At 40.2% G+C, this 23,091-nt stretch overlaps 1 protein-coding gene across 1 annotated transcript in view; it reads right to left on the reverse strand.

The window, feature by feature from the left end:
• Nucleotides 1-5,176: 5,176 nt before the first annotated feature.
• RTF1 (RTF1 homolog, Paf1/RNA polymerase II complex component) overlaps nt 5,177-23,091 on the reverse strand; it is a 35,287-nt gene continuing 17,372 nt past the window's right edge. Inside the window, exons 5-18 of the mRNA XM_057403980.1 lie at nt 21,383-21,497; nt 19,055-19,166; nt 18,086-18,221; nt 17,318-17,495; nt 16,366-16,448; nt 14,493-14,580; nt 14,298-14,405; nt 13,651-13,728; nt 12,364-12,485; nt 11,941-11,998; nt 11,316-11,393; nt 10,119-10,214; nt 9,706-9,817; nt 5,177-7,973 (exon numbers count right to left, since the gene is read on the reverse strand). Coding sequence (XP_057259963.1) covers nt 7,867-7,973; nt 9,706-9,817; nt 10,119-10,214; nt 11,316-11,393; nt 11,941-11,998; nt 12,364-12,485; nt 13,651-13,728; nt 14,298-14,405; nt 14,493-14,580; nt 16,366-16,448; nt 17,318-17,495; nt 18,086-18,221; nt 19,055-19,166; nt 21,383-21,497 — 1,471 coding nt within the window. The 3' untranslated portion in view covers nt 5,177-7,866. The remainder of the gene's footprint in view (nt 7,974-9,705; nt 9,818-10,118; nt 10,215-11,315; nt 11,394-11,940; nt 11,999-12,363; nt 12,486-13,650; nt 13,729-14,297; nt 14,406-14,492; nt 14,581-16,365; nt 16,449-17,317; nt 17,496-18,085; nt 18,222-19,054; nt 19,167-21,382; nt 21,498-23,091) is intronic.

The raw sequence follows: 23,091 nt of genomic DNA on the forward strand, positions 1-23,091 counted from the left end.
CTAATCCTGATGCAAAACTGAAAATGACTGCTTTGCATTTGAAATTAATCCAGTCTTTTTCAGGTGAAGACAGCATTTATTCAAGTGTTCAAGTTTACCTTAATAGTGGAAAAACAATTTGCCTCCATTATAATACTTCCGAGGGGAGAGCATCATTACACAAGGAATAGCTACTCTCATTTTTTCATGGCTAGTATTAAGTCTTCAAGAGCAACGTATGAAACAAAAACTTGTATTTTTCTTTTCTTGTGTTTATGCTGTTCATGAGCTGGGTTTTGTAGATCAAGGGAGGGGGTGGGGGGGGTGGTTGCCCAAATCAAGGAAGCCAACAATATTAAACCAACTGCTGAGCTCGTGTTTGTGCTAACTGAAGCCAAAAACCCCACTGCATTAGGACCAGCTCTTGGGAGAAGACACAGTAATTCATAATAATCTTCTAAAGGACATATGGGACAGAAGGAACAATTTTGTTCTAACTGCCATACCAATAATTATTTTAAGTCAGTTGTTGCATGATTAAGATGAGAAATACCAGGTATAGGTAAGCAGCAGAGGCTTCACTAGGACTGAGATAGCATCCACATGTTGGCTGCTGAGTCACTGGCATGCAGACTTCACATCACCTTGTACTCCTCCACTTCCAGTAAAACACCTAAAACTGACAGCAGCACATCTGGTTTTCATACCTGATCTTTTACACAGCAATTCACCTTGACAAATAACGGAAGTGAGTTACCTGTTGGCAAATGTGCCACCAGGAAGTGTTATATAGAAGGGATAAAGCATAAGCATACACCACTTAACACTGTCGCGCTCAAGGGAAATACTCCTGTGCCCCAGGTGGGCTACCTAGCAATTGCCTTCTTGACCATAGTCATGAAGGAGAGCAAACAAATGATTTGAGAGCAGTCCTTTTATAAAGCACAAAGTCACAATCATCATGGATTTCAGATAAAGTTTTATCTGCTTGATTTAGTGGCACATTTCAGAGTTCTTGCGATTTCCCCCTCCCTGCTCCTAAGTGAAGATCTTTTGAATTTCTTTCAATTCTTTCCTTCACAGGCACAGGGAAACAAGGCACAGGGGGTTTGTTCATGCTGCTTACAAAGGCAAATCACTCCCACCTTCTAATCAGTACTGCTCCTTCCTCCAACCCACTGAACCACAAACCTAAACTCCCCAAAGCCTTCATGCATTTTGGTCATTGTGCCTATATAAATTTGTGCCAAAGAAGAACCTGTATTCTTTGTTTTCACATACATTATTTAGTATTAAGCTGTATTTATGAATCTTGAATGTGCTTTAGCAACTTGGCAAAGTTACTTTTGTGCAGTGTAATTTTACTAGGGTACATAGTAAATGTAATTTTACAAGGGTACATAGTTACCCTATGTACCCTTGCATTTTCTGCAGAACAAACTAAGAGGGCTTTACCAAACAAACCAAAAACCTGCACCAGGAAGAATAAGGAAATGTGATATTTTTGTTTGAGAATTAACATGATATTTAGGACATTAACCTGAGACTTCCAGCAAGGTTTTTCCAGGGGTTTTTTCCTTTCCTCCTTTGTTGTGATCATGGGGTTCTGCTCTGGCCTACTCTAACTTCTCCACAACAGTACTCACAAACACAGTACTCATACAGCAAAATGTTATAGATTTACTAAAACAAAACAAACCTGTGCAGGATCCATGGTAATTCATGCACATGCAGTTAAGTCACTGATGCTGCTTGCAAGCTTTCGTATGAGTAACCACCAGTTTCCCAATCAACCCATTTGGAAACTTTAACCTCCCTTAAAAATCATTTCAGAAACCATCACTGCATGATGGTTTTCTACAACATGGGTGGAAATAACAGGGTTCATTCAAACCAGGTGCCACATTTGTCAGAGATTGGAAGCTAGCTATCAGACAGCAGTGCATATTATGTCTTGAAGGTTGCATAGTATTTGTCCTCAAGGACCAAAGGTGCTCGGTGCTTTCCAGGTTACGACCGCTCTTTTCCACCCTCACTGGGGCTCAGTGTTTCTTCTGTTGTCAGGGGATTATGAGGCTGTGGAGAGGCAGCAGCTCAGAATGGCATATAAATAGTTTTAGTAGAGAAGAGACTCTGCAGCCAGCTTTCAGGAATTAGGGACATCAGCTAATGTCGGGATCAAAAAACATAAGGAAAGTCAGTAATTTTTGATTTTTTTAAGCTTCATGTGAATAAAAATAAAAATAAAAACCACAGAGAAACCCCCTCCATAACTATTTAGCTTTAAGAAAGCAAATTACAATGCCTTACTTCATACTGCATAAGGGTATTAAGTCTCTTAAAGGAGTCAGCTCACTCTTTGACACCAGGTGCCAGCACTTCTAAAGAGAACATGGTCCTTTCCCATTTCCAGTAATTCCTCTCATGTTTCACTCCTGAAGACTGAATGCAAAGGTAATGATAAAGAATACATTCTACCCAACTTAATCACACTCCCATTAATTATTTGCTCTACAGAAAACACACTTTATCACCCACAGACTGCTGGAATGCAGGATTATGAGAACTTAATAAGATCCAGTTGTTAAATTCCAGGTTCTTCTTAAGGAGAGAGGCGCTGTCCCCAGCAGTGGGCTATAGCAGTAGAACTGCTCTTTACATTTGCTATTCAATTAAAAGATATAAACTAAGAAACTTATGCATAGACTGTATAGAGAAGCCAGAGTGGTTTCATTACCTTTAATCAGACACTAGTTTCAAACTGTGCTGTTGCATCATTTTCCCACCATACACAACTACTCCACAAAGCAGACAACTACTCCACAATTACTGGAAGGCTGCTATTAGCTCCTCTTAAAGCTGCCTTTTCTGTTACACTGCAGATCTTGTTTATACCTTGCTATTTTCACCTTACAGACTCGGTCTTAAGCCTATGGCCCATTACTAACCACAGTAGTATAGTATTACAGTGCTACATCATTACCATCTTCCAGTTGAACCACCACTACCCCTGACCATCTTGGTAGCCCTTCCTTCACTAAACTTGCTCCAGGTAGTTCAGGTAGTTTATTGAACTGGGGAACCCAAAAACTGGACACCGTGATCTACACTGGTCTAATACAAAATGCCAGACACACCATCATGAGTACTATCAATACTCACCCTGCCTCCTGGTACTCAAAGGTAACTGCAATATATTAGCTATTCCAGGGAAGCTCCTACTTTACTAGCTCATTCTCTTAGCTGGGATACTGCTTCTACTCAGTAGGAAGGAGAACTCTAATGAAAAATGGTCAAGTGTCTAAAGGCTGGCACATGAGAAATACCTACTTGTTATGGCCTGACTCCATAGCACCGTAGAAGCCTGTAGTTGTCAAGGCATACAGAACCTGAAGGAACTATCTAATGGCTGGCCTCAAACAGCTGGAAAAGTTCAAGATGTCACCACGAGTGTGTGTGTTTATACCTCTGCAGTCCAAATAACAAAGCAGAAAAGAAAGCTGCCTTTTCTTTTTAACCCAGATAACTCCACATTGTCTGAGAGTAAAGAAATCACTAATATATTGATATCCCTTCACCAGTGAGCAGGAGGGGGGCTAAAATCTCAAGGGGTTGATAATGGTGCTAAGGTAGAACCAGCAAGTGCTTAACTATACCAGCTATAACTAAGAAAAAAAGGTAAAATTTCACCCATTTTTGGCTATTTAAGCATCTCCCTCTAAAAGACCAAGTTACTGCGCTGAAAGTAGCAAGGCTGCATACGTATCAGCAGTTTAAATACCAAAATTTACAGTACATTGCCCACAATTAAGAACCCTAAAATTCAATGCTTATAATTGTCTGAACAAGTGCAATGATCTTCTAGTTAAGATGGAGGGAAAACCAAAGCTGCCAAAGGCCAAATTTGAGATGACCTCCACGTGCCTTTTTACTCCCCAGTCTGTATAACCAGTGACACAATTCTGCCCCCTCCTCATTCTGTTCTCACCTTCTTCTGCTTCCATCTTCTGCTGGGAATGAACAAGCTATGAAGCACTTTCATCACAGCTCGCTGATTCCTCTTCCTTGGAGGCACAACATCTTTTCCTCTGCTTGATAATCCTTCCCTAAGCCAGTTAAAACACTGTCAACTCATCCTCAAGACCCTGTATCCTAAAGATCCCTTGAAGATCTGGGACCTTGCACATGCATTCAAAAAAAAGCTCATAAGGAGGTGGAAGACTCAAAATGTATTTTGCTGTTCAAAGTGCATCACAGGCACACTTTGCTATCAATCTCACTTACAGCTCTTCACTCTACAGTGCAACAGGCTGAGCCTTTCAGCCTGGTCAGTGATAAATCTAGGGAGAGAATTTTGTTTCATGGACAGCCCTAGTATGAGCTCTACAGATGCACACCCAGAGCGTGCCAGAAAGTATCCATATGTTGGGAAAAACCACACAGTTCATAATAATTGACCATGTCTGAAAGACAACTGTGTGTGCATGTAGGAAGGGGATGGGGTCAATGCACACAGGGCTGATAGGCAAAACTGGAGAAAGCAGTATAGATAGAATCATAGGAACATCTGGGTCAGAGGGGAGCTCAGAGGGGTCTCTAGTCCACCCTCCTGCTCAAAGGTGGCTGAGCTGCAAGGTTGGACCATGTTATTCATGACTTAATCCAGCCTTCTCTTGAAAACCTCCAAAATAGAGACAGAAAAATCTCTCTGGGCAACCTAGTCCGTTCTCTGACTAAGGTCTGAACTAGGACCTTAGGAGCTAAGGTCCTAAGGGTGAGATTTTTCTTCCTTACTTCTTCACAGATCTTGTCCCATTTCAAGTTATGCCTGTTGTATGCCTCATCCTCCCACGAAGCACCCCCTGAGAACAGCCTTGCTTCATCTCACTCGCTAGCTTTCTCCAAGTTCAGCTACGTGCTTTAGCATCTCTGATTACAAAAGTAGTCTGGATATCCACAAGATGAGCAATGTCCGTGTTTTCAGTGAGATGCAGCAGAGGTACAAGTGAACTGACCTTCGAAGAGGCTCTGCTTGATTTTAGGAATAGTTAAGAGTTGTTAGACAGTGATTTAGGAGTCAAGTCACCCTTGCAAAACAAGAGGCTTGCTTCTCATTACTTACAGTATTAGTATTTTAAACAAGAATGTCCAGACAGGAAACCTTTAGCACCTCAGATCAAGGGATAAACAATCAACCTTATTAAACCAACAAACCAAGTTTATTTATAGAAGTCTGTACAATTGTGATGAACTATGCTAGGACACCAGTGAAACAAAGCAAACAAATCTCTCCCTCTCTAACAAGTGGGAGGTGTAGTCACTCACCTTTACATGCACTTAAAGGAAAAAAGATACAGCTTTCATACACAGTTCTGTAACTATTCAAGAGTAATTTCTTGATGTATTATTCTCGACATAAGAGGTTTGCATGGTAATTTACTGTTACCTCTTTTAAAACCAGTATCTCAGCATAATCCAGAGATTTTGAGAGGGTAAGTGGCAGTTTCATAGCTGCAGATAACCAAGATTAATTCATCATTCAGGTCTGCATTCTTAACTCACTGCTCTGGTTATCTCCACTAAAAATTACTTGTAACGCTGTACGGGTCTCATTGACATTTTGGCTGTAGTACAACCTATTCTTGTGTTACCAAGCGTAGAAGTTACCTAAAACCAATACATCAAGGGCAAGCATATTAAAAATATTGACTTGGAGTTAACGTTACCTTTTGAGACCACTTGTCACTGCGCCTCAGAGCTCTGAGGCATTTCTGTGGTAAAAGCAGTTCCTGATTTGGCATTATCTCTGCACAGCACTGGAGAGTGATTGTTTGGAAAACTGGCTATTGCAAAATGAGTTTAGATTTTTTTTTTAATTACAAATCTGTAACATCATTGAAGCTGTTGGGAAAAAAAAAACACCAAAATCATATCAAATGCATATGTACACAGAGAATCATGATGTCTCCTATGAAGTTGGTATGGCAGATTCCATAAATTCACTCTTAAAAAGTTAAAAGTACATATACCTGAGCCTACTACAACTCCAGAGAAGCTGCTAAAATAGGCCACCAAATAAAACAGTCTATGCTTACATATTTACAGAATAACCCACATGTGTCCTAGAAACATGGACTATTCAGTAAATAAGTACTGGAGGACTTCGGATTATTTGTTTACATGGTAGGTAAGAGCTGCTTCATAGGTTTTCTTTTTATACACAGTTCATAGTATCAATCTGCACACAATTACATGTTTCATTAAAGCTACTGTTAAAAAAAAAAAAACTGGAAGAGAAAGTTAAATAAGAACTAGATTAAAGTTTCATTAAGAATCCAACAAGAAAGTATCAAACACAGGTTTAAACACAACCAGTGAATGATTTCAGAAAAACAGTAATGCTCTGACACAAGAAGAGCATCAGCATTTTCCCTCTTCAGGGTCCCCCAGAAACATTCCTATCCAGTTCAGTGCTTAAGTTATTAGATACGTACTGGCCTGAGTAGGAACAAACACGTGCTTGCACGCTTACCTGAACGAGGGCCTCTAACCTTTTAGACTTCTAATTCTCTTTTAATTTAGTTCTTAGCCCCATATATTCAGTTGCATCTTGTTTGGAAAAGTTCTTTGTTAAATGTCACTTATATTTACACTTTGATTTTCTAAATTTTTTTTACACCTGAGTGATAATTTAGCTGTCACTTTGTGTCCAGTCAAATATTCCATAAAGCCATACAATTCCTGTGCTAGCGTTGCACTCTTGTACCAGTTTACATATGAAAAACGAGCATCAGCTACCTCTCATACATTACCCACTGACCTTTCTATTATGTCCTTACTGTGTCCTTCCCCTTCCACACAAAGTGATTTTGTTTGTTCATTTGTTTATAGAAGCCCTGTTTCAATGGTTCACAAAGCAAGAAACAAAGTGAGCTGGAGCCCAAGTAAAGACATGATGACTTACAAATGCATTATACTGGAGGCTTGGAGAAGGAACTAAAGCCCAATCAATGAGCACCCCAGGGCCATCCCAGAAAAAGCTACTCCACTCAGTTACAGCTGGAGACTCCAAACGTGCTATAGATGACAAGTCCCACATCAAGAGCTGCGTGCCTCTCTCTCATCAGTTACGTACAATTAAGAAAGGGAACGTGAAGTTAAACAGCTATTATCAGCCAAGCCGTTTTAGTAAGAAGAATCACATTTAATGAGTTTCTTTCTTGCAATTTCAGATGCTCAAGTACAGCTGGTAGAAATTCAGAACAGCCGTAAAGAACTGTGACAGACGGATACAAATAGTACTGCAGCTTAAAAATGATAAAAAACACCTGAAAAAAAGTCACACAACCCTCCCAAAAAAATTTACACTTTGAACCTAAGCCAGTTTTTGAAGATTCCCTTCTCCAAAGCTAGGATGAAGGAGGAAGAAGAAGAGGAAGAAAGTGCAGATGACCTTCCAGCCACAAAGGTCTTGCGCCAATGTTTATTCATCGTGCCTGTGGTGGTATCTGGGGGAAGATCACCAAGTGCCGATCCTGCAACCACCAAGACATTCCTATGGAAATCCAGACCTCAGGCTAATACTGAACACAGAGTGGACCAACGAGCTGCATCAACAAAATAAAAACAAAACTCAAACTAAAAGAGATGGGGAGACCCCAAATAGCACAGATCCACATTTGTGAGGGGGCAGGAGGAAAGGGCAAGAAGGGAGGTCTATACAGTAAATAGTTGAATGGTTTATGTTACAGATGACTGGCAGTTTTAAAGAGTCTCTTCCCAGCTCCATTGCTGCTCCAACCCAGAAGGAAGAACTGAAAAGTGAGGAAGAAAAGGTAGGACATCGCCATGGAGCATGCAGGATCAGAAGCAGCAGAGTGGGCATGCTCAAATAAGCCCCCGCCTCTTTTTGTAGTCCTCCAAGTTCAATGATCGCCGAGGGGCACCATCTTTTGCCGGTGGAGCCTTGGAGGTGATGGCCAATGCTTTAGATTCTGTTGGGGATAAGAAAAGAATGAGGATCGGAATACGTGTAAACTGCAGGCTTTTACTTGTTGCTTTTGCTAACAACTTCACCACAAAATCACATATAAATCAGGTTAGACCTTCGGTTAATACAGGCAGTATCTGGTAGCTTATCTTCATAGGTAAAGCATGTGCAATTTTGACTCTGCTAATCCAGCTTTCTGCTGATAAGTATACTTTCATTTCTTGAGAAAACTACTCTATAGCACACTGAAATCACAATACAAACAGAGCCTTCGGGGCCTTTCTGGGATCTTTGATGTATCCTTATCCCATGAGAACAGCAAGCACAAAGAGAAATAATAAGCGGAGAGAAGTAGACTTTCCTATCCATGCCTACAATGCACATTTTAACCAAACCCCAGGCTTTTCTGTTAAGAAAGAAAACTGCACAAACCAAAATGCCAAAATGGGGTTCTGAGAAAAAAAAACATGCTTAGACTGTGTGTCGCTCATCCTTCTCAGTCCCCTTCCTGCTTTTCAGCGTCCTTTAGTGCCTAATGCCTAACATCTGCCTGCTAACTCTCTGAAGTTCTTAACTCTCACTATCTGCTTTAGGAAGTCTCCTACCTCATTCTGTAGTCTTACGCCCAGAGTTACAATCCTGACCTACTTTGGAAAGATAACCTCTCCTACTTTCCTTTCTTGACAAGGCTTTAAGTCTTTGTGCATTCTTACAGTACTTTCTAACTTGTCCTCCAAGAAACTTCACAGCTCTAATACTAGGTAATGCAAGAAGGAATAAGCCTCATGAGTCAAATTGCACTGGTACGCCCAAATGCTCTCCCTCCACTGGAAAACAGCTCAATAGGATGAGAGGAAACAGTCTCAAGCTGCACCAGGGGAAGTTTAGCTTGAATATTAGGAAAAAATTCTTCACCGAAAGGGTTGTCAAGCATTGGAAGAGGCCACCCAGGGAAGTGGTTCAGTCACCATCCCTGGAGGTACTTAAAAGACAAGCAGATGTGGTGCTTAGGGACATGGTTTAGCGGTGGACTTGGCAATGTTAGGTTAGTAGCTCGACTCTATGATCTCAAGGGTCTTTTCCAACCTAAATGATTCTACTGATACTGAACTGTTCTTGCCACACATCCCAGGCTCTCAAAGTCAAGATCGCAAAGAGAAAGGGTCAGCAAGTTTGTGCCTATGAGCATACCTTCACTCTCTGCCCAGCATTTTGTTTTTTTACTTCAATACTATCTGCAATACCAACGTTAGGGAACAGTATCCACATAGCAGGTACACAGATTATGGAACAGGACATCAGAAACCCATTTCTCAGGACAGATATGCTTTGATTAGACAAATTAACAAAGCAGGTATCAAGGTAGGTATCAATGCTTATCAAATACAATACCCTTGTGAGCTCCCCAGAGATTATGCAAGTCTGTTAGACAGACACTGTAGAATGGAAGAATACATCAGAAAACACTCATTACCTTTCTCCCTAGGCATTTGGAACAAGGATATGGGGATCTACAAGCTTTCATTGACACACAATACAATTGTTCTTGTTTTCTCAATGATGTCACTAGCACACATCCACTCCTCAGTTCAAGATACTTATCAAGACAACAAACATGGAGTCTTTGCTCCCATTTTCAAAAGCCCACCAAGGATTTTGAAAGAATATTCTGGAAGAAGTGAGCTCTACCATTATGAGCTGGACAATCACACCCCAGATTCAGCAGGAACACCCACCTGAACTGGGAACCTGAAGATCAATCTTTACATCAAAGTCATGCACTTTGAAAAGATCTTCTGAGAGGTCACTGGCTGATTTGGAGTTCACATCTTTATCCTTCCCTTGACCCTGAAATAAAAACTACAGATAAGTCTCCAGTCCTTACCGGACCAGAGAAACAGAGATAAAAAAAGCTTTTTCCCCACTTCTGTCACAAACACATTTAAACACACTTAGTTTAGCTTTCATATCTCTAGAGAAATACAATTTTCTTTCCCCAAGAAAAAAAAAGCTGCTTTTTTTCTATGATAATGATCTGCAGGATACCTATTTCTAGCACTGAAGCATGCACATCTACTATTAGTCATAGGCTTCTAGAGAAAAATGATGATGGGGGAGAAATGTAACAGAGACAAAAATGGAAACTTGCCTTACTCATGTCCTTTGGAGCATCTGGTAATACACCAGACCCATATTTTGCATTAAGCTGGGCAAGAATGGCAGCTTGGACAGCAGGATCTCTGGACTGCAGAGGGGAAAAAAGGAAATAAAAAATGAGAGAGAAAGAAGGAAAAAAAAATCACTGTATTTAAATCCACATTTTGTTAAAACAGGGCTCATATCTATGAATCTAGAACCATAAGAGGCTGTAGATCAGTTAGCCCCACCTTCAGGATCTGAGACACAACTGAAATCACCCTGATATCTGTGTAACATAACAAACTAAAAGCTATTCTTCAGAAAGTCTTTCTGTGAGAAAATGAGAAATACTTTTCTTGTTGATATGGTTTGCTGCCATGACCACTCTTAACACCACCACTAGATGTACTTGCATTCAGCTTACAGTTCTGGCTACTGGAGAAAAGAAATCTTTAGAAGACTATTTTCTTTATGTAACAGTTGTCTACCATAATAAAATTACTCAGTTATGATTCTTTTCTAATAAAGAATTGTTTCAGAAATGATTATTGAATTCAAACCCTGCAGTAAGATTCCTTTTCTATTCCCTCGCCAATTTATGGAGACAGATGAGAACCAGCCTGACCAGTTCTTAAGTACTGATATCAGAACCATATACTGTTCCAGAATAAGACTCAACAAAGTCAGATTATGTAGAAGTAGGAGCTGACCACCTTGCTATCCATCATTTATACAGCTAGCGACTGCAGTAGCAGGTTTTGCAACAGTGTTATGGGGGAAGTTCCTGTTGAACTACTTTATTCATTACAGGCCCAAAATGTCTGGTATCCTCTCATTTCACAGATCTTTCAGGAAAGTTTCAACTAACGAAAAGTGAAACATCTGAAGCAAGCTGTCTCCCCAGAGCTAACTAATCTGAGTAATTCTATATATAAGAATTCACTAGACAAAAGTCTAAGCCTGCTTCGCTGTGTACATACCCACATCACCCATGTCCTTCTCACTTTGCATTAAAAAATAGTACTTTTTCTTTCTTTGGGGATAGTGAAACCAGGATCTCACTCAACTGTATCTCACCCTGGCATCTGGAGCATTGATAGCAGCACAGATGGAAATGAATACAAACATTTTCCTGCCTGCTCTCTGCATTACATTGGTTTCTGTTTCTCTGCAAATTGTCTCAATTGCCCTTAAGCATTGCACTCACGTTAGACACTATTGTGGGCTTGCATTGTCGCCTAGTAAAGGGGTCCATTTGTTGGTTTTTCATGCTATGACTTTCAGCCTGAAAAAGAAAAAGCACATGGTTTTTCAGTTAGCTGCTTGCACCCTTGCAAATCCTCCCACAGCACCCTGCCCATGCAAGCATTCATCAGCTACCTATAATATCAAGATCAGAGGAAAACCAGCAACAGCATTAGACTGGAAAGATTTGAACACACTTATTGTCCTATGCTTCACAGGGCAAAACTGTCTTTGTTGAATATAACATACCAAATAGGTGCACAACACTTAGGATTGGCTAAACAAGCTTAATTTTTCCTTATTAGAAGTGTCACTGCAGAGAACTGAATATTTCCTTTACTTTTATTCTCTGAAGTCTCCTTTCTGATTTCTTTCCCAGATAAAATGAACTATATTATTACAGTCAGTAATCTGCTGATAACTGAGTTGATCAAAAGGAGAAAGCTATCTGCTTTAAAATCCTGTCATTTGTCTATATGAAAGAGTTTACAGATCATTAGAAAAATTAGTAACTTCACCATGCAATTATCCCCCTTTGCATCATTTCATCTCTACTTGTACAGAAGTATTAATTCAGCACTACTTACCACAAGAGCCTTCTCAGACTCAACAATATTCCACTCTCTATTTCTCTGGTTGATGTAACTGCAGAAAGGGAAAAAAAAAGGAGGGTAGGGGGAAAGAAAAATAAAGTGACTGTCATTTATCAATCCCTACACAACAAAACGCCTGATAGCACTCTTGCAGCTTCATCCTGATCACAGATTATTCTTATTGCAACACAACTGCTATCTGGGGTATGTGGAAGAGGATTTACTTTTTTAACAGTTTTAACTGAATGACAGAGACCAGCAAACAATAATAGAGCCATCACAATACACATTTCATGAATATATTGTACAGGAAAGAAGAGACAAAATCTGACCATTAATTCACTACTGCATTAGTTTCTCTCCTCTGTGTATTTTGATTGATATAATTTAAGAAAGTTCGCAGTATCTGCTACTTACCTGATTGCCGAAATGTTTTTTGTTCGTTGACGATCCAGGGCCTCTGCTCTCTCTTCAAGTTCATTAAGCTGATCTTGAATCTGTTTGGCTTTATCTTGGTCCCCCAAGTCCTCTGCCATAGCCTTCAATCAAATAGTAACTCATTAGGCATTACTCCTTACCTCAGAGCTAGTCAGAGAAACAAGGGATAGACCCATGAATCAGGCAGCTAACCCTATTGCAGCTGCAAATGCTCTAACCTGCATGGTAAGAAAAAACCAAAGAGCTAAACTCTCCTTATAGCTAAAGGCAAAACAGGACTTCTTACTCTGAAGAACTCTGAAGACCTTTGAAACCCCTTAAACAAAGGAAGGAACATGAACACTAGTCCCAGCATGAGGAGGGCAAGTCAGCTAGATGGTTTAACATCACTATTTACCAGCTCAGGAAAAGAATTATCATTTCTGCAGCTGCGAGTTGCCACTTCGTTCAGGGAGTTGGAGAATCCCCTACTACACCACCAGACCAACAACATTAGTTTATTATGCCACCTGGTGACAACAAGCAGAAACTGCACCCTTCTGCAATGGAAAACTAAGCAATTTACATATTCGTGCATAGTAAAATCATGACCAAACAGTACGGTTAAACCAGAAAATGTAAAACTAAGCATTAAGACAAACTCTTTGTTTTTACTGTATATTAAGCACGAATTTATGGTAAAAGGACTGCACAAATAAAACCAAAATGTGTTATACCTGTCTTCAGAGATACTGAAAACTTTGTTTTCTTGACTTCTCAGCTTTGGCTTTTCAGGACTATTAGATCTATTTGTAACAGGAGGTCTGCATGTAAAACACTTCAGTGGCAAGCAAGTAAATCTTTTGGCAATGCATTCTTTTCAGTATAAAGTGACAATTTGGTCACCCCTGAGTAAAAGACAATTTAACATGACTTTTTTTTCCCCTATTTTTAAAAGTATAGGAAATGAACTTCCAAATGGGGTACTCTGGGAGAAAAAGAAAAAAAAGGAAGAGGTTTCTAAAGCAGCTTAAGACCTTCTTGTTTAAAGGACACAAAAAGAGCCAGCTATAATTGTTGGCAATTGCCCTTAGGAAAAAAAAATGCAATAGCTTTAACTGGGTTCTAAGTGTTCTGAACTCAGCAATGAACCTTGAGATCCACCTTTTAGCTGCAGATTTAAAGTCAAGCTTACTGCTGACTACTGCCAAAATCCAGATGAGCGCTTCATGAGTTCTTCAAAATCAAAGACTGCATTAAGCTTGCAGGCATCATCTCATCTCTCACCTTCTCCTTTAACAGCTGAGTTTTCTTCATTGCATAATTTGGAGGTGCTTTTCTGAACCTTTCCTTCTCTTTCACAATCTGTAAGATGCAGAGGAAACAGGAAGATGCAAATATGAAATGTCTATTTCAGTACTTGGACACTAGAAGCAGTAGATCAATATCACTTTAGAAATGTACTTACTGCCACAGATTTTTTACTCCTGCTCTCTCTGCTGCATTTTTAAATCTGTGCCTTGGTAATGAGTTACAGCCCCATTACCCCTACTTACAGCCTACAAAAGTCTTTTACTGGTCAGTATTAAGCAAGTATTAAACTGCAGAAACTGTGATAAATGCATGTTAGCTGTCAGCTTTCCAGAACTTGAGAACTAAGTTGCCATACTCAAGTTAGGAGTTTAGAGCTCTGCAACAGAAGTTGAAGGGGAGGTAACAGGGCACAAAGGATGAAGCAAAACAGGAGTGAGCACCAAACAACAGGTGGATCACCGAGCCACTCTATTCAGTTATGCAACTTCATTTTGAGCCTTTTTCTTCTTTTTAGGGAGCAAATACTATGATCATTTTGCTTTGTAACAGCTAGTGCTCTACTCCATGAGTTCCTGTCACCTTTAAGCACTGCCACAGCCTCACTACAACACACTGTTTACCTCCTCAATGTCCTGGTCATTGAACTTGTAGTTGAGAGCTTCTTTGATGGACACTTCCTTCTTGTTTATCTCATCTAATGTGGGTAGCTGCATCCCAGCAGAGAACATCTAAACACAAGAGACAAAGAGGTTACTTTCCACTAAGTATTCTTGGCAGAAGGCTGCTAAGAAGCAACTAAAGTCTGGCAAACTTACCGCTTCTTTCCACTTCATAAACTCACTTTCAGTAAATTCCTGATTTGAGACAAACTCCAAACGAAACACACGTGAATCACTGCCATGCCTGCAACAAGAAAGTAACAACATCCGTCTCTGATGGTGCAGGGCTGTGATCTTAGATCTATAGGTGTAAACCGACTCAAGAAGCCCAAAACCAGATGCATAAGCTACTCTTGTGGCTCACATGATATCTACTCCTGACTTCAGTCAGGTCAGCAACAGGTCAGGAGCATAGATCAGCTATTTGTAGTAATTCAAAGGAATACAGACTTCAGTCTGCGGGAAACAGTCGTGGAGCTGTGGCAGTAAAACCCTCAGGAGGAAAGAAACAGATCTCTCTCACACCTAAACCTTATATTTGGTGGTCCATGGCATGATCTTCAGAAACACAAAACTCCTTCATGTTTGGACCAGTAGAAGTAACCTTTAAGCAGTACTGAATTACACAATGCTGGAGCCAGCCCTTATCTAATTTTTCATTTGTTGGCCAAGCAAAAGCCAGAAATCACTAAACATTTTCTGTGGAGCACTGCCTTTGGCACTGCCACCTAACTACCACTACTATACTGCTACTAGCAATACTAAAACTAGTTGCCATGGTGTAAATTTCACTCAAAGCATGAAGCTCTCTCCTGAGGTAGCCTAAGAAGTTACTAAATGTTGTCACACTGGATTTAGACGAGACATTCTCCACATGCCTTCCTGTTTCTCCCCAGTGGTTAATGTCTTTTTGTCTTATAGGATGTTTTGTACCGTAACTTTTAACCTTCACCTCATGATTCTTATAAGGACGTAAGAGAACTGAACGGAAATCAGACTCCACTGTCCATTGTCTCAAAGATTGGTATGAGAAGCAGAGATGGGACTCCACACAATCCACTGTCTGAAATAAGACTCCTCTGTCCATTATCCCAAGGATTGCTTACAGACGTGCAGTTGAAGAGTTGGCTGCAAGACCAGCAAAACTGGATGCACGTGATCCACCAGGAATGTGCAGTACATTAAGAACAGAGATACTCCCCCAACACATAAAAGGAGAAAAAGGTAATCGCCATGATCCTTGCACACCTCTGATGACAAATACGGACCCTTGTGATCACCCACCACTGGTGACAACTACTGATTCTGGGTGACACCCACACCACTGAAGATGGCTACAGATCTTCGGGACGCCACTGGATACACAGTGGTGACTACCCCTCTGCACTCTGAATTCTTGCTCAATTTCTATCCTTTTTCCCTGGTCTGTCCTATCTCTATCATTTTAATAATAATCATCATCACCTTTTTATATCTTTTTATAATAAACCAACTGATCAATTATGGTACTTGACCTCACTTGCGTCTTAATTTCACTCTGGGGATCACAAACAAAACATTTCTGACACTAGGTCTGACGCTTTATCCAGTCAGATCGTGACAAACAGCCACAAGAACAAACGAGAAATCCGATGCTACCTTCAATTTATTCCCTCCAAAGTATATTCTGTGTTGTAACACGTATACCAGACCCAATCGTGTATGCCTTTAAAGGATACATATTTTCTCACATCTGATAACAGAAGGAGAGAAAAAGATACGAGTTATTGTGAATCTCAAGAGGTACAAACTGCTCAGATGCCAACACAAACACAAGTCCCTGCATGAGATTTTTCTTTTTTTCTCATTATTTCCATCATGCCCAAGGGGAAAAACAAACAAATCAACCAACCAAACCCCAATATTCTGGCAGTAGATGTCGTGATATGGTCCAGTCTGCTTTATAGCTCTCATCTCCAAACCAGACACTATGGCACAGAGAGGAAGGACACTGATTCATGAACTGATGAGGATTACTTTGGTATCTTACCTCAGCTGCAGTCCTTTGTTTGTCCGGGTACCACCAAGCTGGTAAACCTTTGCAGTCTCTACCACACCAGTTATTTCAGCAACCTGTATCACAGAGTAAAATAAACAGGAGGGTTTTTTCGTGTCCTGGAATATATCTGGCATATTCAAGCATTTTCACTAGAGATCAAAAACCTTTATCTAACAATTCTAACTAGATCAAGGAAAGCAAGATTCTTCAGTGTACATTATCAGGTACTGAATTAGTTGCATCTGAATGCATGTATCACCTTTGAGTGGACAAATCATACCATCTGAGTGCTTGATGCAGTTTTTTCACCTCTCAGTTCTGCCTTCCTGACCAAATGGTGTTCACTTTTCTACTTTTTCTACTTCCTTTTCAATTAACACAGGTTTGGGTTACCGTATGTCCCAAATGAAACACACCAGTGCTGCTCACATACTAAACACAGCCCCTCTAGGGACTTCTTATAATGCAATTTTAATTATTGCATCCTATGACTGTGCAGTTGCAGCAATAAAATATAAAATCAAAAAGTGTTCTCAATCACCCTCTCTTCTGAGGCACACTGATGTAGTAGGAACACTTTGTAAAAAGAACTGAAACCAGACAATAACTTGGGAACATTCCCAGAAATAAGGAGTGAATGTTACTCATCCTTACTTGGCCAAGCAGATTCCTGAACTCTAGTTTGCAATACAAATGATGAGACAAGACAGCATGAACCAAAGCTGGAAGAACAGGCTTTGTCAGTGCTCTGTCTCTCCTACTAAATCTCTCTCTTCACCTAGCTGATCTCCTCCACTTCAGCAGCAGCAATTACATTTTCTTATTCTAAGCAATCTTTTTATATTAATTATTCAAACAATCACAGGCACCCGAGAGTTGCAAAGCTGCAAATATTATATTACAGTCTTACAAAAAGAACTAAATCCCTTGGAAGTAAACTCACCCGATAAACAGGTTTGCTGTTGTGATTTCCAATGCCAATTCGGACAAAACACCCAGTGACTGTCTTGGCAAAGAAGGGCATATGACACCAGCGCTCCAGCTTGTGTCGCGATAACCGCACTCGGTTCAGCTCTTCAGGCAAGGACACTGGCTGGGACTTAGGAGGTATTTCTTCTTTCCTGAGTTGGGAAAGGTGAGAAAGAATAAAGAAAAGAAAGTAGAAGCATAATCATCAGAAAAAGGGTCCTGAGGTAGGTGCAGCATGAGTGATAACTATGTAAATTGCTAGTCAAAGGAAGGATTTATCATGCAGTAGTTGACTGTAGGTATGTGAATTTAGCATTCATGAGAAAGGATTAATGTAAAGTCCCAGACTTGTTCTTTCTGATACCACAAAGCAGACTCATACACCAATGCAGTTTATAGGCCAATGCTTTAAGCCAGCACACATCTCTACCCTGCTGGTATGCCAGGGTTCTGCAGCTGCTCAACTCTAGGATTAAGCACATCTGTAAACAACAGTGTAAATGGGGCTCAAGGTAACAGCAGGGAACTGCAGTTGCAAGCCTGTTCAGGGTCAATCAGTCCCATGCACCATTATGTAGAAGCCAAGGACTCAAAATCTGAGCAATGCAGGTGTACCCTAAACCACTTTAGAGACACTGAACTGCCCCCAGACAATTTTCTACGACAGCATGTGTCTACATGAAGCGGATCTTTCTATGAATACACACTTACAAATACTCGTAGTGTAGTGTTTACTACTTACTCTTCCTCTTCATCAGAGGATGACGATCTGGATGAGCGATCACTTTTCTCACTAGACTTATCATCCTCCTCCTCCTCTTCATCATCAGAGTATACTTCACTGGTTTTTAATGGCTGTTTTTTTGCAAGCAATTCAGCTGGGTGAAGGAGGACAGAGAATAAGGAAAAATAAGCTGTAAATTTTTAATGAAAGCTTCCTCTTAGAGCTGAAATCTTATTGTATTTTTTAAAACAGAAAAAAACAGGCAGGTAGCTGTTTATTTTATGCTGGATCCAAGTGCCACATGTTCAAATCCACTAGTAAACTAAGCACTCCATATTAGACATTCAAAGAGAGAAATCAAAGTATTTAAAAGCATCTTAAATCTCAGCTGTACTTATCTTCAGTCTCCCAACTTGCCTGCACACAGTGATACAAGATGGGCATAACAGCTGGATATACAAGATAAAACTATTATGATCAGACAACTCATTGTTATTTTGCAAGGAAAAAAAAATCTCATGTTTGGAGAGGACCACAGTAATACCCAGCAGAGTAACAAAAAAGGTTAAATCAAAAGTCTGGCAAGATCAACACAATGATGCGCCAGTGAAGAAACAAGCAAATGTAGACAAGGTAGCACAAGTACCGTAAGCACAGCTCGGATGGTTAAAGATTAAATAACAGAATCTAAGCAACCAATTCAAATCCATGAAATAAGCATTATTAAGTGCCATTCAATGGACTGCAATGAAAGTTTGCTTTCTTTTCAGACCATTCCAAAGAGGGGCAAGGCAGAGAAATACAGCATCAGTGATACCCAAACAATATCCAAGGTTATCAAGTCGAGCAAGAGACCAAGAAAATACAGACACAATTCATTGACTCCAAGGTGTAGGGATGTTGTATTAACTAGAGACAGGATGTAGCACTTTCAGAAAGCTGCAATAATGCCTTCAAAATTGCAGCAATAGCAACACGCTTTCATACCTGTTCTGTTCTTCCTTTTCTCTCTTTCTGCCTTTAGCTCCTCCATTGCCTGAGATTTCTTGTCTAGCTTTTCATCCCGCTTTGATCGCCGCTCTTTGTTATGTGACATGACCTAAAAACATGCACAGAAGATCCCTCAACACCAAGTGCAATCCACAAATTGAAATGCATTAAAACAAAGATGGTTTGCACACTTCGAAAGCTCCATTTTGAAATAGTCTTTTTCCCCAAGTTCATTTTTAGAGGCTATGGAGAGTGAAATCTATCTAAAGAATACTTCTTTTTTCTACTTCAATGAACATATTTACACTTCAATGTTTCTGCCACCAAGTTTTAGTCTCAAAATTCCTCAAAGTTAAAAAAGAACTAGAGAAATAAAATGGAAGCAATTCTGCAACAAGTAATGAGGAAAAACTGAGTGAATATTCTTCCAAGTCTTGATTCTCATCTAATCAAGACACTTGTTCTCATTCAGTTGCAAAGAGAAAAGTTATGTTAAAAAATATTTAAAGCAGAAATAAAGTCATGTGTAAAGTCTGCAATACAGATCCAAGTCTTGAATGCTGTAAATCCTCTAATCTTTTCAGTTTCTAATGGGTCTACCTGGAATACCAGGTAGCACCGAAAGCAGTTTTTATAACAAGCATAAGAGACAGTCATTTGAGGTAAGTCAAAGTCATTTCTAGAAGGCACTGTAAAAGAACTCTGTAAAGATCCTTTTACATACGCACATGTGTATACTGAGTAGGAGAAAACTCCAGGAACAAACTCGCCAACAGTTTCAAGTTGACAAGCAGGTATTCTTTATTGAGGAGCTGGGAGACACAGAGGATAGCTCCTCCTAACGTGTGTCCCCGTATTGCCATGCAGGCCATTCTTATATAGTCACTGGGCATATTACATCATTCTCCAGAAAGTTTCCGGCATGCATACAAAAATGTGATGGTGGTCTTTAAGGGTCGTTTTTCTCAACAATGTTCATAACCAGCTTAATCAACATTACAGACATAGCAATCATCCTGTCCTTCTACTTATCAGTTAGTTTAACTGCTCCCATCCTGGAAACCAGCTAGTCCGGGACACTCCCCAGTAGATGTTTACACCAGCTTAATGGGTTTATTAACACCACAAACACAGCAATCATCCTGTCCTTCTACTTATCAGTTAGTTTAACTGTGCCCATCCTGGGCATCTGCTAGTCCCAGATACTCCCCATCCCCAGGTCCTGTTTTTCTATTCTGCTTTTCTTACACCTTCTGTACTAAGGTCCTAAGGACCTGAAACTATGTCACCTACCTTCAAGCACCGCAGTTATTTTCCATTACAAAGCCATCAAACTTAATATTACTTAGAACTGATTACATTTTGTGCTTTTGTGCCTCCTTGTCTCAACACACATCTACACGTTGTGTATTACATAAGGGACTACATAACTGTATACACACATGTATATACATATGGAGTTGAGGGGGTAGAGAGATGAGATTCACACCACTTAATGTGTGCAAAATGGGAAACTCATTTCACCTAATCTTACCTAAGTGTCAAACATCTATTTTGCTATATGGAACAAACTGACAGCTGGAGATGCCCTCCTCCATTGCACGGAGGCAACAAGTGCAAACAAGCAACTAGTAGATGGCTAAAGTCAGGTGAAACCCATCCCACTGTGGGAGCCTATCTGCCCAGACTCTATAAATAGTTGAGGTCATGGTCTTAACCATTTGAAACCACAGCCAATTCAGCCAGTTGAAACTACAGTTCTACTACAGAAACCTCAATCCCACAACTGGTATTATCCTCTTTCTCCTGGAGGGGGATAAACTATAGAACTCCTTCTGCTCCTCCTAGCATTCAAGTTTTTTTTTGACAACCCTACCTGTGGAAAATAAGCAGTCTTTCCATTGTATGCGCATGCAAAGTAATTAAGACAACAGCTTCTGGCCTGTACTCTCAAGCTTTCACTTGCAAGAAAGACAGCATGTAATGTTTCAGACTGAATGACAACTTCGGCTAAAGAAATTGCAAAAGGTTGCTCTCCTGTTCTCCTATGGAAGGACTATCACAGCAACTCTAGATACAGCTGTAACTTCTCATTTTTCATTAGAAGGAGTTATCAGTGCACCCCTCAGCAGACCAAAGATGTTAATTTCTTTAGATGAACTGGAAAGGCTAAAGATAGCTTGAGCATATAAATGAACTAAATTCTGACCTGCTTACCACACTGCTTGACATTAAGGGGAAATATTAGGGGCAGAGAGAGGCAGCATCCTATCTCCTATTGCCAGGGGAAAAAGGTTTGTTGCTAAGGACGATTTCATTTCCTACCTGGGATTCCTGGATCTGTGTGAGTTTTTTCTTCTCCTGCTCTTCCTCTTGCTTTTTCTTTTTCTCTTTCTTTTCTTTCTTTTTTGCCGTTTTTAGTTTCTTCTTGATTTCAAACCTAGTGGCAGATATTGAAACAAAAAGAATGTATGATAGAATGCTCTCTCCCTGAGTGAGCAAAGTACCACTCAGATGCTATCACAGCTTAAGTTCTTAGCAGGCTGTAAGGAACTCCTCCATTGCTTGCCCCAGATGGATAACCCTTTAACACTATCCTGTCCTATTCCCACCCCCTTCCTTCCCCAAGAAAAATAAGGTGAAGAAAAGCTGAGGACAGAAAAGTGCAGACAACAGACAGCTAACCTTTAGCGCTGATGAAACCACATAGTAAGCAATGGCTACTCCCCAGAAATCTGTCCTTACTCCATCTTCTCCAGTGTAGTGACCATTGCATGTTGCCTCCAACTCTAAAAACAATTGGCTATTTTGCATCATTTGCATCTCAACAGCTAAAAATGTGCGTGTTTAAAGCCACTACCATGCTAACTTTTTCAGTGCTTAAACTCCAGCTTTCTACTAGTACTGGTCAGTATAAGAATGACTGCAAAGAAGTCACAGTGAGTCCACCTTCAATAGCTACATTCCAATGAGACTTGGGCAGTTTCTGTAGTCCAATATAAGCACTACCATTTCCACTTTCGTGAAATATTCTACCCTGAAATCTTATTTTCAGCCACTGTATTCAGAAGAGTAGAGATTTCACTAGAATTGTCCTGTGACTGAGATGCCGCTGCACCATGAACTGGTCACTGCTTTAGTGAAGTGTGCATACAGACAAAACACAAGAAGAAATATTACTTAACTTCCAATAACTGAAATTCACAATGTGTTATCCACATGCATATTACACAGTCCATTCTTCTTCAGTCCTTTATACCTGGATTTTGTAGACAAGAAACTGAAGTGCCAGATGAACTCATTGCTGTTTACGCCTCTTAACATGAAGCGTATTACACAAGGCACAGGCATTGTATCACAGTGCCTGTAGTAATCCAAATGAACTCACAGCACAACGTACATACAAAAAGCTAGACAGCATTTTGAAAGATCCAACTTACCATACAGTTAAATAACTACCACCCCCTCCTTAGTTCTACCTGCTAACCCCTTTACATAGAATAGGGCAAACTTGTTTAATATTAAGTCAGCAACTCAAGCTTATTTGTATCAAGTATTCTCCAGTTTCATTCTAAAAGACAGACATTGAGTTACCATAGAATAGTGAATGAAGTGAAAAAATACGGTGTCCTTCTACCTGATCTAAATCCAATCTTTCACTTATTCTGATCCCTTTGAGGATAGCAGCAGACTAGAGAAGACATTGAAAGCTGTATTAAAACCATAGACAGGCAGGGCTCTAACTAACTATGGCTTGGACAAATGGTCTGACGGTAGCTTGTATTGACAAGATTTACTCAGATGTCAGTCCTCTAGAGAAATTTCTCAGCAAGTGAGGAAAGAGAGAAGTCACTGAAGAGAGAAGCAACTGGAGAAAACTTGCCCTACATGTGCCAAACTTATCATTTCAGACACATGGAAAGAAAAATACTTTTACTACAAGGAAACTGCAACACCCCCAAGTCCTCCTCAGGGCTGCTCTCAATTCAATCTCCACCTGCCTGTAGTTGTGGCTGGGACTGCCCTGACCCACA

This window comes from Pezoporus wallicus, unplaced genomic scaffold, assembly GCF_028554395.1.
Source record: "Pezoporus wallicus isolate ANWC-B61680 ecotype Strahan unplaced genomic scaffold, APGP_CSIRO_Pwel_v1 contig_8673, whole genome shotgun sequence".
In the NCBI taxonomy this organism is placed as follows: domain Eukaryota; kingdom Metazoa; phylum Chordata; class Aves; order Psittaciformes; family Psittacidae; genus Pezoporus; species Pezoporus wallicus.